Here is a 14,385-nt window from a genome sequence, read left to right on the forward strand (position 1 = left end):
GAAAAAAGAAAAAAGAAAAAAATTGTTTAAAATGTCAATTTATGTGTAAGACTGAGACATTCTCCACAAAAAATGTGAAAAATCTTGTTTAAAAATTATAGTAAACAATCATATGTTCTTCAGTGCACATAATTAGTATGTACATTATAATTTAAAACTGAGTATTGATGACTGCTGCTCATAATTCTTAAAATCTCTTACAAAATATAAATAGGATCAGCCAAGAGAGGATGGCTGATAAACCTTGACGTAAGGTTCTGTGAGGTTCATCCTTCTTTTTTTCTTATTCCTTTACTCTCCACTTAGACTAAAGATCCATTAGCTTCTTCAAAAAAGTGCATACCTAAACACACACACAAATTAGTTCCAAAACCATTTTTCTAAATTTCCAATTGACTTGTATTCCTGGTGTCTTTTCACATGATCACAAGCAAGACATGCGTGCGATTCCCAGAATTTAGGAAGATGCACTGAGAAATCCTTCTTCCAGTTGAAGTAACTAAGGTACATCTTGTTATTTTTGTCAAGCATCAGAAGATACTCTGCCAGATCTCTTGGGGATAGAAAATCTTCCACATGGATAAAAGAGTCTGCTGGAATGTAATTCTCATAGTTTTCTCTGGAAGGGCCCAGTACGACTGGTACTGATCCAGCCAGAAGAGCATTGTAAAGTTTCTCAGTAATGTAATCTTTGTGGATTGAATTTTCAAATGAAAGGTAGAATTTGCAACTGGAGATAGTTGGAATTAAGTTTTTATCATTGACGTAGTCTCCAAAGGCTTGCCCGTAGGTATGGATTTCAATGTATTTGCTAAGTTCGTTGTAATACTTGACTCGAGCATGCTCAGGGTTCCAGTTACTTACAACCCAACAAACCAAGTTTTCTTTACTTGGCACTTCATATGTAAAGGAGCCTGTACCGACCATCATGGAGCCATAAGGCACCTGAATATCTGAATCACGCCGGTAAGTCAGGGTTAGGTTAAAGAGGTGTTCAATGCCACTCTTTTGTGGAGTATGAGTTGGAGATTCCAAGTTCATCCAAATCCATTTCTGGAATGGTGGCCTGGCTTGTTGAGGTAAATTAGTCAGATCCCAGTTAATGTCCCTGTGATGAATGAGAACTGCATGGGACTTGTTATATAATGAGCGGTCAATAGTCAGATGGCACCCGTGGATGTTGAACATCGTTTGGCAAGATGTTAGATCGAATGTCTGGCCAAATGGCCAAAGCCAAACCAAAATAATAGTTTCATTAAAATTATCAGTTTTGGAAGAAAAGAAGCTCTTCATTTTCAAAACTGAGCTGGCTGATTCCACAGGAGTAGAGATCCAGCTGCTTGTTGGTTTAATATAAATTAGTATAAATGCCATGAAACAACCAAGAACAATGAAGACAATCAAAAATGGCCGGAAAATTCCTTTAGATGTTGATGTCATAATTTGTTCTGAGGAAAAAGAGAGGAAGACAAAGAGAGAAAATAACATCAGGTTTTCCAAATACATATATATCTCCTCTTAAAGCAACCAGACTAAAATCATAGAATCATAGAATCGCTCAGATTGGAAAAGACCTTAAAGATCATCGAGTCCAACCACAACCTAACCAAACTACCCTAACAACCCAGACATCAGACATCAAAATGGACAAACATCAATATTTCTGATCTGTAACTTCAGAAACTTTTCAGTAAAAAAGGGAGCCCTATCCCTTTAAGTGCTTATACTCATGCTGGATAGGGCTTTGAACAATGTGATCTAGTCTAGTGGAAGGTGTCCCTGTTCATAGCAGAGGACTTGGAAGAAGATGATCTTTAAAGGTTCCAACTCAAAGCATTCTATGATTCTCTGAATTTATTATTCTATAAGTGTGTGAGTTCTTGTGCAGCATTCATGGAAAAGTTTTAGATAATGCCATATTCATATTTATCTTCTTCACATGAGAAGCTAACATATAAATTGAAAGTAGAGTTTTAAGGTGTCTCATGCTTGATATATATCAACACATATCTTAAGTGTTTTTACCTAGAACTTAGACCAAGAGTTTCAGATGCACAAAATTACACTTTGATTCTTTCCTTGTGTATGAATGGTAAGGGCTACTATGCTGCAGGTTTGGTCCATACAAATTTGTGTGTACATAGAGGATCTAGCTTTAGAGGAATGACATAAGATGGTACTGGAACTTTATTTCTGGGATTAATAAGACTGTTAAAAAACTAGCTTGTGACTGATGAGTATATGGAGATGAACATTCTTACTTTTTCCTTGGGAGTCCTAAAACAGATTGGGAAGGAAAGCAGTAATACAGGTTCTCAGCTCTCTTGTTCTGTAGTCAGCCTTATATGATCCCCATATAAAGAAAAATGAACAATAAAGTATCCTTAAAACATTTAATTATGTTTTTATGCCACAGTCCTTTGTTAAAATTTAAGAAAAGTACAGATACACTGCTTCTTCGTGAGGCACCTTTTCTTTTTCTATAGGGAAAAAAGAGTGAGAAGTTCATACAGATTCCTTTGTCCTTTCTCTGATTGTTTCTTCCTGAGAGAACTGATAAATCTCTTTACAACGCTTGTCTTCCATATGGTTCTTGTGAAACTGACAGAGTTAGAGATTGCTTATGGCTAACCTCTACTCCTGAATGTAGCCCTAGAACACAAAAATGTTCTAAAAATAAAACAGCTACCCATGTGAAAAGTGCTGTGACTTAAAAAGAAAAAGGAATAGAAGTTAGTTACCAAAAAGAAGTGTACTGTATTTGTTGGCATACTGTAAAAAGATAATTGTGCATTTCAATTTGCCTGGCTTTCTTTTCCTGCATATTTCTCAGTGCTTTCAGTTTTTGTTATCTTTCCTAGTTAGCTGCACAAAAATTAAATAATTAAATAAATAATAAGTATATTTAAAAGTTCCACTCCTAAAAATATACATAAAATATATACTCTAAAAAAAAAAAAAAAAGAAATCACTGTCAGAAAGCAGAATTTCTTTTAAGTCAACTCATCTCATTTAACACGTGAGATAAATAATTGCATTTAGCACAAAGACACAATAGAATGTGATTCAGAAGTCCATTAATGCAACATCCATGTACTGCTTTGTGAGTGTAATAGCTGATGTGTGAGTGTAGCAACACAGTACAACAAAATGCATTTTCACATTTACTATTGAGGAAAGGGACAAAAAGGGGATGTCCTACTGAGTTCTACACTAGTATTATGTCTTGAGGAAAAATAATTTGCCACACTTTCTTCATTATTTTAGAAAGTCAGATAGTCTTAATTCTGGTTGTACATATTGTGTTGGGTTAACCTTGGCTGACTGCCACTTGCTCCTGGCCCCCAGATGCTCTCTCACTCTCTCTCCTCAGCAGGACAGGGCCAGGGGAGGGTGGTGGCAGGAATTAAGATAGAAAGACTCATTGAGATAAGGGCAGGAAGATCACTTACCAATTACTGTCATGGACAGATCACTTCGGGGAAAATGAATGTAATTTATTGCCAATTAAAATAGATGTGGATAATAAGAAACATACAAAAATTCAAACACTTCTATCCCTTGGCCCCTTCTCTCAGGCTCATCTTCACTCTTTCATTCCCACTTCTTCTGCCTTCCCTCTAAGCAGTGCAGGAGAGCTGGGTAATGGGGGTTGTGTTCAGTTCATAACAGCTCTTGTGTCACTCTTTCCTCCTCACACTTTCTGTGTGTCTTTTTCACATAGGCTTTTCTTCAGCTGATGTTGATTTTTGCTGGAAATACGTCTAGAGAGAAGTTTATGACCTGACCGATGAGAACAGAAGATTGTTTTCCTGCTTTTCTATGAATAAAATCGGAGCATGTTCTCTAAGGAGTAAGGGATTTGGGTCAAACAGCTCAAAGAGATGAAATTTGAGTTAAAAACAAGGGGCTGAACCAATCTTCATAAGGCCATTCTTAATTTCCCTTCTATTGAAACTAGCATGTGAAATAGGTATATCTTTCCACTTTAGAGCTAGTGTGAGTTGAGTTCAAGAATAGGTTGAGGAAGGTCTATTCACAGAAACTGATTATTTTCTGAATACTAAAATTGCTGGGAAATCAGAAAAGTACCTTAATCTTCTGTCTTATTCTGTAGTCACCTTCCAAGTAGAAGCTCTTTGATGCTCTCTGGCAGGGATTATTTTAAACTAAGCTCATCTGCTAACTAATGAAAAACCCTGTATAAACACATGACAGTTCCTGCTTTGTAGGAAATAGTCAAATATTATTTATTCTGTTCTCTGCATGAAATTAGGTGTCCACTGTGTGGTATTTGTGTCTTTGAATTGTAGTGACAATATGAGAATAAACTACTTCTGTATCCAGAAGGCTGATATTAGCATCTTGCAACATTAAACAAGTTTACTTATTCTGTCTTTTCTAAATCTGTTTCCTCACATTGCATTGGTGCCCTCTGTACTCAAACGTCCCCTACTGATCTGAGATCATAGTCCTTAGTTTTTACCTTTCACCAAAACAGTAGCCCATGGCCAGGATACTACTGTTAATTTTTCATCTTTTGGGTTCAGAAAATGCAGACTCACACATCCATTAGGAGGTACATAGGTGTTATTGGCATGCTTCACTTTGAAGCTACTTCTATTCGGATACTGGAAAAGTGTTGTGAAAGTAAGACACATTACAACCTGGAATGAGAGACTGGCAAGGAAGCAGAAGAGAGAATACTTCTAGCAATATTATTTGCCTATACCTAAAGGAGCTGACAAGATTTTGTTGTGACTCCAGCAATGACTTTTGAGATGTACACACGGAATAGCAGCCATTTTTCAGAGTGAAGTACTAACCTCAGAAGCAGTAGCTTTTGTCCTCTGTAAAGCAGACTGAGGAACAGAGTGCCTTCATGGCTTTTGGGACTCTTTGTCCTAAACACAGACAGCAGCACAGTGAAGGCATGTGGCAAACACTTGTTAACAAATTGCATTTTCTTGAGAAGTAGCTTGTCTGTAATGCTAGGATATATAGACTGATTCTTTGTTTAATTTGCTCACTAAAATTTGTGGAAGATATTTTTTCACAATGTTCTTCAAAATGCATCTTTCAATTTAACATTTTCTTCTTCCCTTTTGTGCACAAAGTAGCTGCTGATCTCTTGCTGTGCTTCTTTCTCACTATAAAGGTGACAGACAATATGTGGAGACATTCATTGCAGTACATCCAGCCAAGTAACCTTAGCTCACCCTTCCTCTTTCATGGCTTTCTTTCCACCACAGAAGCACACACTTCCTTTTTCCAGATCCCTTCCCCCATCAATTTCTGTCATGGCAGCCTCTGAAAAGAAAACTTGTCAAAGAAATGTGTTTACTGAGACTACTGCCAAATGAAAGAATGCAGTATCTTTGATCATTTCATTATAAACTACATTTCCAAGTGTTGTGGTATAGCAAGAATTTTCTAGGTGCCTTTTTCCTATTTGAAAGCATAGTAGTGCAAGACTATTTTCCTCAGCAGAAAACTTAGCAAGGCTTCCTTTTAAGTGCAGACTTTGGCATTCCATCACCAAGCAACTCCATGTAGCAACAAAACCACAGGGGTAGTGGGCAGGGTCCTAGCAGCATTAACTCTAAGTACACAAGCCAAGGCTTGCAGAATATTGTATGAATGCATCATGTTCACAAAGAAATAAAATGCAATTTTATAGGACCTATTTTATCATGGCTCCTTTACAATTATGACTTCTTAATTATTCCAGGTAAGGATAGACATAATTTTTTTTTTTTTTTCTGATTATGCTTACTATAGCAGGGAGAAGAAAGGTAGCATTTCTGGTCAATTATGCCAGTGCCTGTTTTCCTGGCATATCTTTACATCATCCTCACTGGTATACCCTCAAAGTTTTGCCAGTAGCCCAAAATATGTGACTACTTGCAGAGGTATAACTGTCATTACTAGTCTAGTACTGAGATATTCCAAAGTCTTACTGGCGCAGTCCTATGATTTTTCAATCCAAAAAAGCTGGCCGCTGTGTCCATGAAAAAAACCACTGACTGTCAGCATAGGCAGCCACTGCAAATCTCCTAGATGAGCTAAAATGACTTTCTGGAGGATTTGGAGGTGTGCAGGAATGAATTATTTCTGAGAGTGCACAGAGATACTAAGGACAGTATTTTAAAATTAAGCTGGAAAAAAGGGAAAGTGTTATTTCTGAAATCATGGGCACTGATTAATGAACAAAGATAACTTGTTACTTCTCTTGCCTTACTTAGAATTCTGAAATATTCAGGGCTAATTCTTATCAGCACCCTGTCCCAGGAGAGCTCAAGAATAAATACTTTAAAATCTCAAGATATCCTTGGAGGATCACTCTGGGGATCAGACTGAGCATCTGTGGCACAGGAGATTTATTGAAAGTGAGGAGCAGAAGGACACTGGGGCAAAGAGAGGTGACAGAGGCCCTTCTAGCAGGAGATTGTATCTACGGAGATACTCTGGAAATATTAAAAGGACATTGAATGCAGTATGAACTGATAAGGATCACATGCAAACAAATGTTGTTGGAAAGGACACTTCTTTGAAATTGCTGTACCTGTCCTCTGGCATATTGTACCAGTCCTAGCCACTGCATATCTACATTTATGCAAGAAGCAGTGTCCTCTTAGACCACACTTCCAGATAGCTGGAATTTTTCACCTGCAGTATAAAATGAAAACTTAATGCCTTAGGATAGCGTGAGTGTAATTTCTTATCTCCAGGTGCCCCAAGCTTCTTCAGTTCAGTTCTCTAAGACTGAAGAATGCTTCTTTTTGATGGAATTAACTCTTACTGTTCCCAGTTATACTTCCTTTTTAGTAGCTGAAATAATAGATATTTTTCCCTACTATCTAAACATGGCCTTGCTACCATGCCTTTCCATGCCTGTTCTGCAGATTTTTGAAAACTACCTAATATGAAAAGACACAGCTGAGCTGCATACAGTTAAACACTTTTAGGCTGAGAGTTGAATGAACTACTAATCTCAGGCTGTGTATTTTTATCCGATTGTCTGCAGCATTCTTTTTCTTCCCCTCTCCACCTACTTTGTTGTTTGAACAAATACAATTATTTGTTCAGTTCCTTAGATTCCAGTTCTGCGTTTGCACTTTGAGAACAATGTAGAATGGTTCTGTACAACACTGGCATTTTTTGTTATGAACAGCTTAAAAAATGATCTAAGAGCTTAATTAAGATGGACTAGTTTAGGGATGGTGCTGAAGGTGCCACTGTAAAATGTTAAGAACAGGTTAGACATGTATCCTCCTTCAGCAATGAGATTAGACTCCGCCCTTAGGTTCTCGGGCTGAGTTAGATGTCCTCCCTTGATTCCTTCCAGCTCAGTGATGATATTAAACATAGATTGTTGTAAAATGTACCTAATGAAAACACAACTTGGTAACCTACAACTGCAGAAAATTGCTGAATAAATTGAGTAAAAAAATCTTCCATCTTGAAGATTTTCTTGAAGGCTATGGAAGAGTAGTACTTCACACAGTGAAAAAGTAGGAGAAACTGAAAAATTGTGTGGACAACAAAAAATTATTCCCTGTCTTCAGAGGTAAAACATAAAGATTCCTGTCAGTTTCTGGCTGGGGTACTGCTGCTATTTTGCAAATCTCTGAATCTCTATATCTCATCCCCTTTGGCCTTGGTGAGAAATAGCCAACTCTCAGCTCCACTCTCCAAGTTGCTGTGCAGTGCACAGTGTGCTGCAATGGTTCTGCAGCCTCCAGCCTTCCCCTGATTGTCATTCATCTTCTCCTCCTCCCGGCAGCACTTGTGTGCTGTCAATCCCCAGCTGCTGAAGCACTAGTTCAGTGGTTCCTTTCTGCAATCTGATTGCACAGCAGAAGGCATCAGCCAGCTGTGCACGGTTTCTTAATAACAGAGAAGAGTGGATATAGCACTGCTGTCCATACTGGCATACTGGAGTGACTTTCCTTCAATCCCCTTCTGCCTCAAAAAAAAAAAAAAAGAATTACATGAAAGGCAGGAAATATTTTCCAGCCAAATACAATATTAGCATCAGAACTCCGCTTCACACTGTATCATTTTCTACTCACGAACCCTAAGGTCTGACTACGTTGGTTCCGTCACTGGCACAACTGGAAAATTTGCTCATGCAAAGTTTTATTAAAATTCAGCAGCATCGTCAGACTTGATAACATGCAGAGATAGGTCCACATTGACACGTCCACATCAAAGCTAGTTTACAACTTATAATGTTCTCTGAAGGGAGTGGTGGCTTTTCTATACTGTGCTGATCACAGAAAAGAATGTTCTTCACCAGCTTTATCTACCTTCCCAGGAAAGCACCTAGTCTTCCTGAACATAGACTCATCCTAGCTATACAGCACAATCCAATCTTCTTTCAAAAGCACTGAAAATGCTCTGGATCAAATGAAGCTATACAAAGAAAAGCAGATCCTGAATTGCAAAAGGTGGTTTCTTTCCATTTTCTCTGGGGACAGCAAACTGCTGTTCTCTCCAACTATGTCAGAACTGAGGAAAGAGCTGTTCAGTAGCTTTGTGGCTGGCTTGTAAAACTGCACCCAACTGAAATACATAGAACATATCTAAACAGGCTATGCATTTCTGATGGCCATCAGCCCGCCAGGAAGCCCTAGTTAACTCCCAGTAGCTATGAAAATGGTATGAGTTAAACCAGAGATGGGGCATAAAATAGCAAAAAAAGAATCTTAGGCTTTGCTATGCGTGTATGCTAAACTCCACATCCTAGCTTCACAATTACTTCTAGTTGATTTCCTAGTATATATTTCCCTAGTACAATGGAAAAAAAAAATAAATATTTTTGTTGGCAAAGCAGATAAGTCAGTAAAGGGTGGGAGACAGCTGCTTAAAATAGTGAACACTTATTAGGGGGCAATACTTCTGTGGCAAAGAGAGGCTTATGGAGCTCTAAGCAACAGCAGTTTGTGTAGATACATTTAGAGGCTGTGTGCAGCACTGACACTGTTGAATCTTGCTGCATAGGAAAGCTTGAATATTTTAATTGGGATTTAATGCTGCTCTTTTTGTAGATACAACTGCGTTGATCTGGAGGATTCTGCCAGTGGCAGAACTCTTGAGACAGTTCTGAGTCTAGAAAGAAAGCCTGAAAACTCTCTAAAGCATCGCATAAAATCCTCATAATTTCGTCTCTTCTCAACGATTCAGTTCTCTGTCTGCCTAGCACACTTTTTTCTTCAGAACCTCATCATACCTCTGGGTTTGGGATCTGTACTGATGTCCCTGCTTTTTGGTTTTTTTGGGGGGGGGATGTAAGTCAACAGTCTTGCTTTAATTTACAAAGCCTAAATTGCTACAGATGCTACTTGCCAGACTGACAGAGACTACCCTAAAGTGTAAAGTGAGAAACTGAAGTGCTCACATTCACTGCAAACAGCTCTGTGACTGAAAGGGAGAATGGCGTTTACTTGGACAGTCAAAAGGAAAATGGAGCAGAGAGCTTTTGATTTCTAGGCCTTTTATTTTCCTCCTTTTTAATATGGCCATATTCTTTGCAAGTAAGACTTCTTTTTGCCCTTCAAAGGGTGAAAGGACAGCTATTCTTTTAGAAATCCATCCAACCGAAGTGACTATCCTGAACAAAGAAGAAACCAAGTGTTGGTCAACAGGACTCACAGTGGCCAAGAGTCCTTATTGAAGTTCTGCACCTTGAGCTCAGTCCCACACTGCTCTTGTTTTCTTAAAAGAGAATGCATTATTTAAAGCTTCTGGTGAAAGTCTGTGTATATAAAATACAAATCCTTCATATCTTAAGATTATGAGTGCCAAAAACAATCACTGCTTATTTTCCGTCTGGGAAAAATGCACTTCAGCTAAGTGAGAACTTGTAAGTGCAAGTACCTTAGCAGAAAATTGATGGACAATTGGAAAACCAGAATAGCAAAAATCATTGTCCCTTGCACACCAAGAACTATGTTTTCAAGGTGACTTGTATTGGTTAAGTATTAACTATTTTAAAGAAAGAGTCTGGTAGATGTAAGATGGAAGGTAATTATAAAAATAGGACTATTAAATAAAGTAGTTTGTGGTAGCAAACAAGTTACTAAGTTGCTATGAACATTAGCCAGGTTTGGTAATTAAAAAAATTAAAAAAGGAAATTAAAAAAAAAAAAGAATCCAAGTGACTTTCTACTCATAGACAGAAAGAAAGAGGAAGATCCACAAATTAAATAAAAAGTTGTTCATAATAAGTTTATAAGTATTTAAAGATCATTCATAAGTGTGCACGCACACATAAACAGAAATAAAAATGTAATCTCACAGAATCTAAACAGCAAAACACTAAACAGCAAGAATGAAAACATATTTTAAATAGAATTATTTTAGATAGTATGTATTGGAAAATGATTGATAGAGTATATACTGCAAAATCAGCAAAAATGACAACACTAAACCTCTCAAACTGCACAGTGCTCTGAGAAAACAAAGCCTCAGTTGAGAGAAACCAGTGGTTAATTTCTTGGAGTATGCCTTTGTGTGCACAACAAAAGGAAGAGCAGCAAGCTGGAACTACTAGTCTAACAAGCTGAGAAATACAAAGCTTAACAAAAAGTCACTGAAAAGACGTTTTATATAGGAAAAATAAGTAATCCTCCAGTAAAGAAACAACAAATACATAAGATGAATGAGTTGAAGGACTTACAGTCTGGAAAAAATCCTTCAGCAATAACCAGTACCTACATGTTCTAAGATGTTTTCTTGTTACTACTTATTGTCCAGGTGAACAGATGGACTGATGCCTCTGAGAGTAACTCTGAAGCTTAGAATATAGGAAGGAAGAATATTCTGCACTGTCTGTTGGCAGTAAATTGTTACAAAACAGACTAATAGTTTGTACAGAGCTCGTGTTTAATTTGGAATGACTCAAGAAACTTGCAACATTTCCTTGCTTATTATCTTCTTTCTATGCTGTCAAAAAAAAACAAGTATCTGCAGCATAAGTTAAAGCAGTCCATTTTGATGTTCAGTTACTGAATTTTACTGTTATACAATATTCTATTGTTAATAGAGCAAAAATTCCATAATGAATTCACATCCTTTTTACCGCTACAGTAGTAGTGACTTAATATAAAATTATTTACTACACCTTGAAAATAGAATTTGCTAGGCAATCTTTTTACCATCTTAAGGTTTGTAGCCCATACTTTTTCTCTGCTACAACCCTGATGTACATATTAGAAAGAAGCATTTAAGCAGGAGAAAGAAAAAATTCTCATTTGTTTCTGATACATGAGGAAACCTTTATATAGCCATCTTGCTCAGAAAGCAGCTTTTTAAAGAAATTTAACTGCGATACCTTAGAGGATATGCAAGGAGAAAGAAAGAAGTAATGGAAAAAATGAAAAAAGAAAAAAAAAGGAGCTAGGTATGAGGACAGCAGCGCTCTGCTTAATTCTGTATTCCTCTGCTTTGAGAATGCTGGTGTAAAGAAAAATGATGGCAAGCAGTTGCCTTTACAAACAATGTGTGGATTCCTGCAGTTAGCAAAGCTTAGCAAGGTTGAGTAAGACTAATTTGATGACAAGGATGATAAGAGGGACCTAACCCCATGCTTGGTTAGTCTACTTCCAGTGCTAAGAAGCCCCAAACCAGAAACAGGCACTAATAGGGCTCAGGAGAAACACTGGTGTCTGACTTTGATACTGCAACTCTGAATGCCTCTGCTCATTTTTTTTTCTCAATGCTAGTCATGCTTTAACTCCTCCTGGCTCTCTGCCTTTCAGCCTCCTGTGCACTCAGCAGAATGTTGCTAGCACATGCCCAGGAGGGGCTCATTCTTCATAGGGATGTGGACACTCACATCTATAAACCAGCAATTTTCCTAGCTCTCAGCCCTGCGAAGGACTTCATGGCTGCATCTACAGCAGCAGACTCCATCTCAAATGCAGTGGTAGCATCTGCTTTTGCTTCTCTGTTTGTAAAGGAACAGGGTGAAGTCCCTTTATGCAGCATTTGGAGCTACAATCTTGGATGAGGGATACAAATCCTACTTAAGTCTGAAGTGATTTGGACCTAGATATTTCACTTGCCTTAAAAATTTCCTAGCTCCTCAATGGCAGTGGTAGTTGATTTTAAAACGTGTGAAAAGCTTTACGATTAGGTGGAAAGAATCCTTTCCTCCCTATTGGTGCCCTAGCTGCTAATCCAGACACTACTCTTTTCCCCTGGCCTCTTTCTGTCTCTTGTCTATTGACTCCCTAATGATTTATGCCCAGGGCACATCTGCAGCAGTAGAGCGTGGAGTCTGCCTGCTCCTTCCCTGTGCAGTTGCAATTTTATAATGGGGAACGCTGTGGGAGGGGGTGGCAGAGATGATTTGAATCTCCTCTCTTGGACATACCACAAAAAAAGAAAGACTGTATTCTGAATAATTGTTTTTGCCATTCTCCTCTGGCTAGGCTTAAAAGGTGTAATACCCTAATTTCTTCATAAAGGAAAGGAGTTATCACTCTGATAACAAGGGAAGATTCCCAGCTATAAAACCCAAGGAGGAGAACCCACTCCTGAAGAGCACTAGATGTGCCTTAGTGAGAGATGGAGGAAGGCTCATCTGAGTCCTGTTCTGGGCAGCCGCTTCCATTTCTTGTCCTGTGTGTCTCCATACTTAGAAGACTAGGTAAATTCTTTCAGTTAGTGGACATCCTAGACACTCTAAGGAAACCTTTGGGTTCCTATCTCAAGGCTGACAGTTAACAGCCAGACATGCAAATGCTGATTTTGGGTGCAGTACAGGCTTTGGTCTGCCAGGTCAGATGCAGGCTAGACATGAAACAAAACAAAGATTAAATTACCAAGAAGTGTCCCTCCCAGCTAAATTAAATGGAAGTAAATAGGATTCTTATACTGTAATCTTTCATGAGGGAGTGAAATCAAAAGCAATAAAAATGGTATTAGGAAATATTGGTATTACTGCCCAGCATACGAATAGGATGAAGGACAGTACAGTTTTGCCATGACAATTAGACTCTGCTGGTGCCCTAACAAGCATCTCCCATAGGACAGAGGACAAGAACTTCCTGACTCATCCATCACTTTAACTTTAGTTCAATTAAGTGAAATTAAATTTGGGTTAACCTACAAATTAATTGCTTTCTATCTCATCTTCTATAGCATGAAATGTGATACTTCTCCTCCTTCAATAAAGTACTTTACAATCTGCAGATTAAAAGCAAAAACAGCACTGCCTTGGATGCAGCAATACTTCTGAAATACCTTAAATATTCTTAAGGGCTTTTATTAACATTAGACATTCTAATAAACCATTCTAGTCACACCACAGTTAGAAAACTATTACTGAAACTGCTTTAGTGGGAGTAAAGGAGGGGTGAAAATGAAGTCCAAGTAAGACAAAGTGATTAACATAATGCCATAAAGTTTTTATGATATGTGACAAAGATGATTTTAATTTACATCAAAACAGTTGCATCCGTGGGATAGAATATTTTCCTTCAAACAAATGTCACATGAAACTAGTCATAGCACATTAATTCAGATACCATTGGCATAGATCATTGTTTCAGAGCTCTACAGCTCTACATGAGTGGCGGAAAATGGAAGGTATAATCAGGTTTAAGCCAATGACTTCTTGATCTATGTAGTAAAAAAATGCGGAACTCTTTTCAGAACTAAAGTATAAAATCTGTCAGCAAAGTTAGATTTCTTGAAAGACAACAGATATCAGAGATGAAATCTTGCTCACGTGAACAATGGCAAGCCTTCTGTTAATTTCAGAATGGTTAGTGTTTTGTTCCTTCAGCTGAATGCAGCAACATGTGAGGGGTGAGAACAAGAGAACAAAAGCTATTCTTTTGTGAATAAAGTCAACTTAGAAATAAAAAACCTATGGCAACTCAAGAAACAGCAAGGCAGATGTAAGTCATGCTCGGGGAACCTAAACTCTGGAGCAAGTTATAAATAATGAATGCTCCCCTACACAGACACACATGCATCCGTGATCTGTAACCTAGAGAAATTTAATCATTTATTCAAGGTGTCTCAGTTTTCACACTTGCAATGCATTATAAATATAAATATATACACATATATACAAAATTTATGTGATATTTGAAACACGTTTTTTAGATTCACTGAAATGTGTCATATCAATTCTGCTTTTTAGTCTGTGTCCATATCTTTATATGTGTGTAAGTATATACACACGTGTGTCTGCTTATGAAACTACTGCCCAAACTGTTGGATGTAGGCAGAAGCAGTGGACATTGAGCATGTGTGGATGGCAATGGAGCAGCTACTACTGCCGTATGGACACCTACTGGGAGAGAAACAGAGCATTGAATTTAGTGAGGCACCAAGCAGGGAGGGAGGGATAGGTAGATAGAGGAG

At 37.9% G+C, this 14,385-nt stretch overlaps 1 protein-coding gene across 2 annotated transcripts in view; it reads right to left on the reverse strand.

Moving 5' to 3' along the window:
- Positions 1–6: 6 nt before the first annotated feature.
- Positions 7–14,385, reverse strand: part of FUT9 (fucosyltransferase 9) — a 28,726-nt gene continuing 14,347 nt past the window's right edge. Inside the window, exons 2-3 of one of the 2 annotated variants that reach the window (XM_010707604.3) lie at positions 4,827–4,904; positions 7–1,448 (exon numbers count right to left, since the gene is read on the reverse strand). In XM_010707604.3, the coding sequence (XP_010705906.1) occupies positions 361–1,440 (1,080 nt within the window). In that variant the 5' untranslated portion in view covers positions 1,441–1,448; positions 4,827–4,904 and the 3' untranslated portion in view covers positions 7–360. The remainder of the gene's footprint in view (positions 1,449–4,826; positions 4,905–14,385) is intronic. The other variant, XM_003204339.4, reaches the window with a different exon arrangement.

The sequence above is a fragment of the Meleagris gallopavo genome, chromosome 2 (assembly GCF_000146605.3).
Source record: "Meleagris gallopavo isolate NT-WF06-2002-E0010 breed Aviagen turkey brand Nicholas breeding stock chromosome 2, Turkey_5.1, whole genome shotgun sequence".
Lineage (NCBI taxonomy): Eukaryota > Metazoa > Chordata > Aves > Galliformes > Phasianidae > Meleagris > Meleagris gallopavo.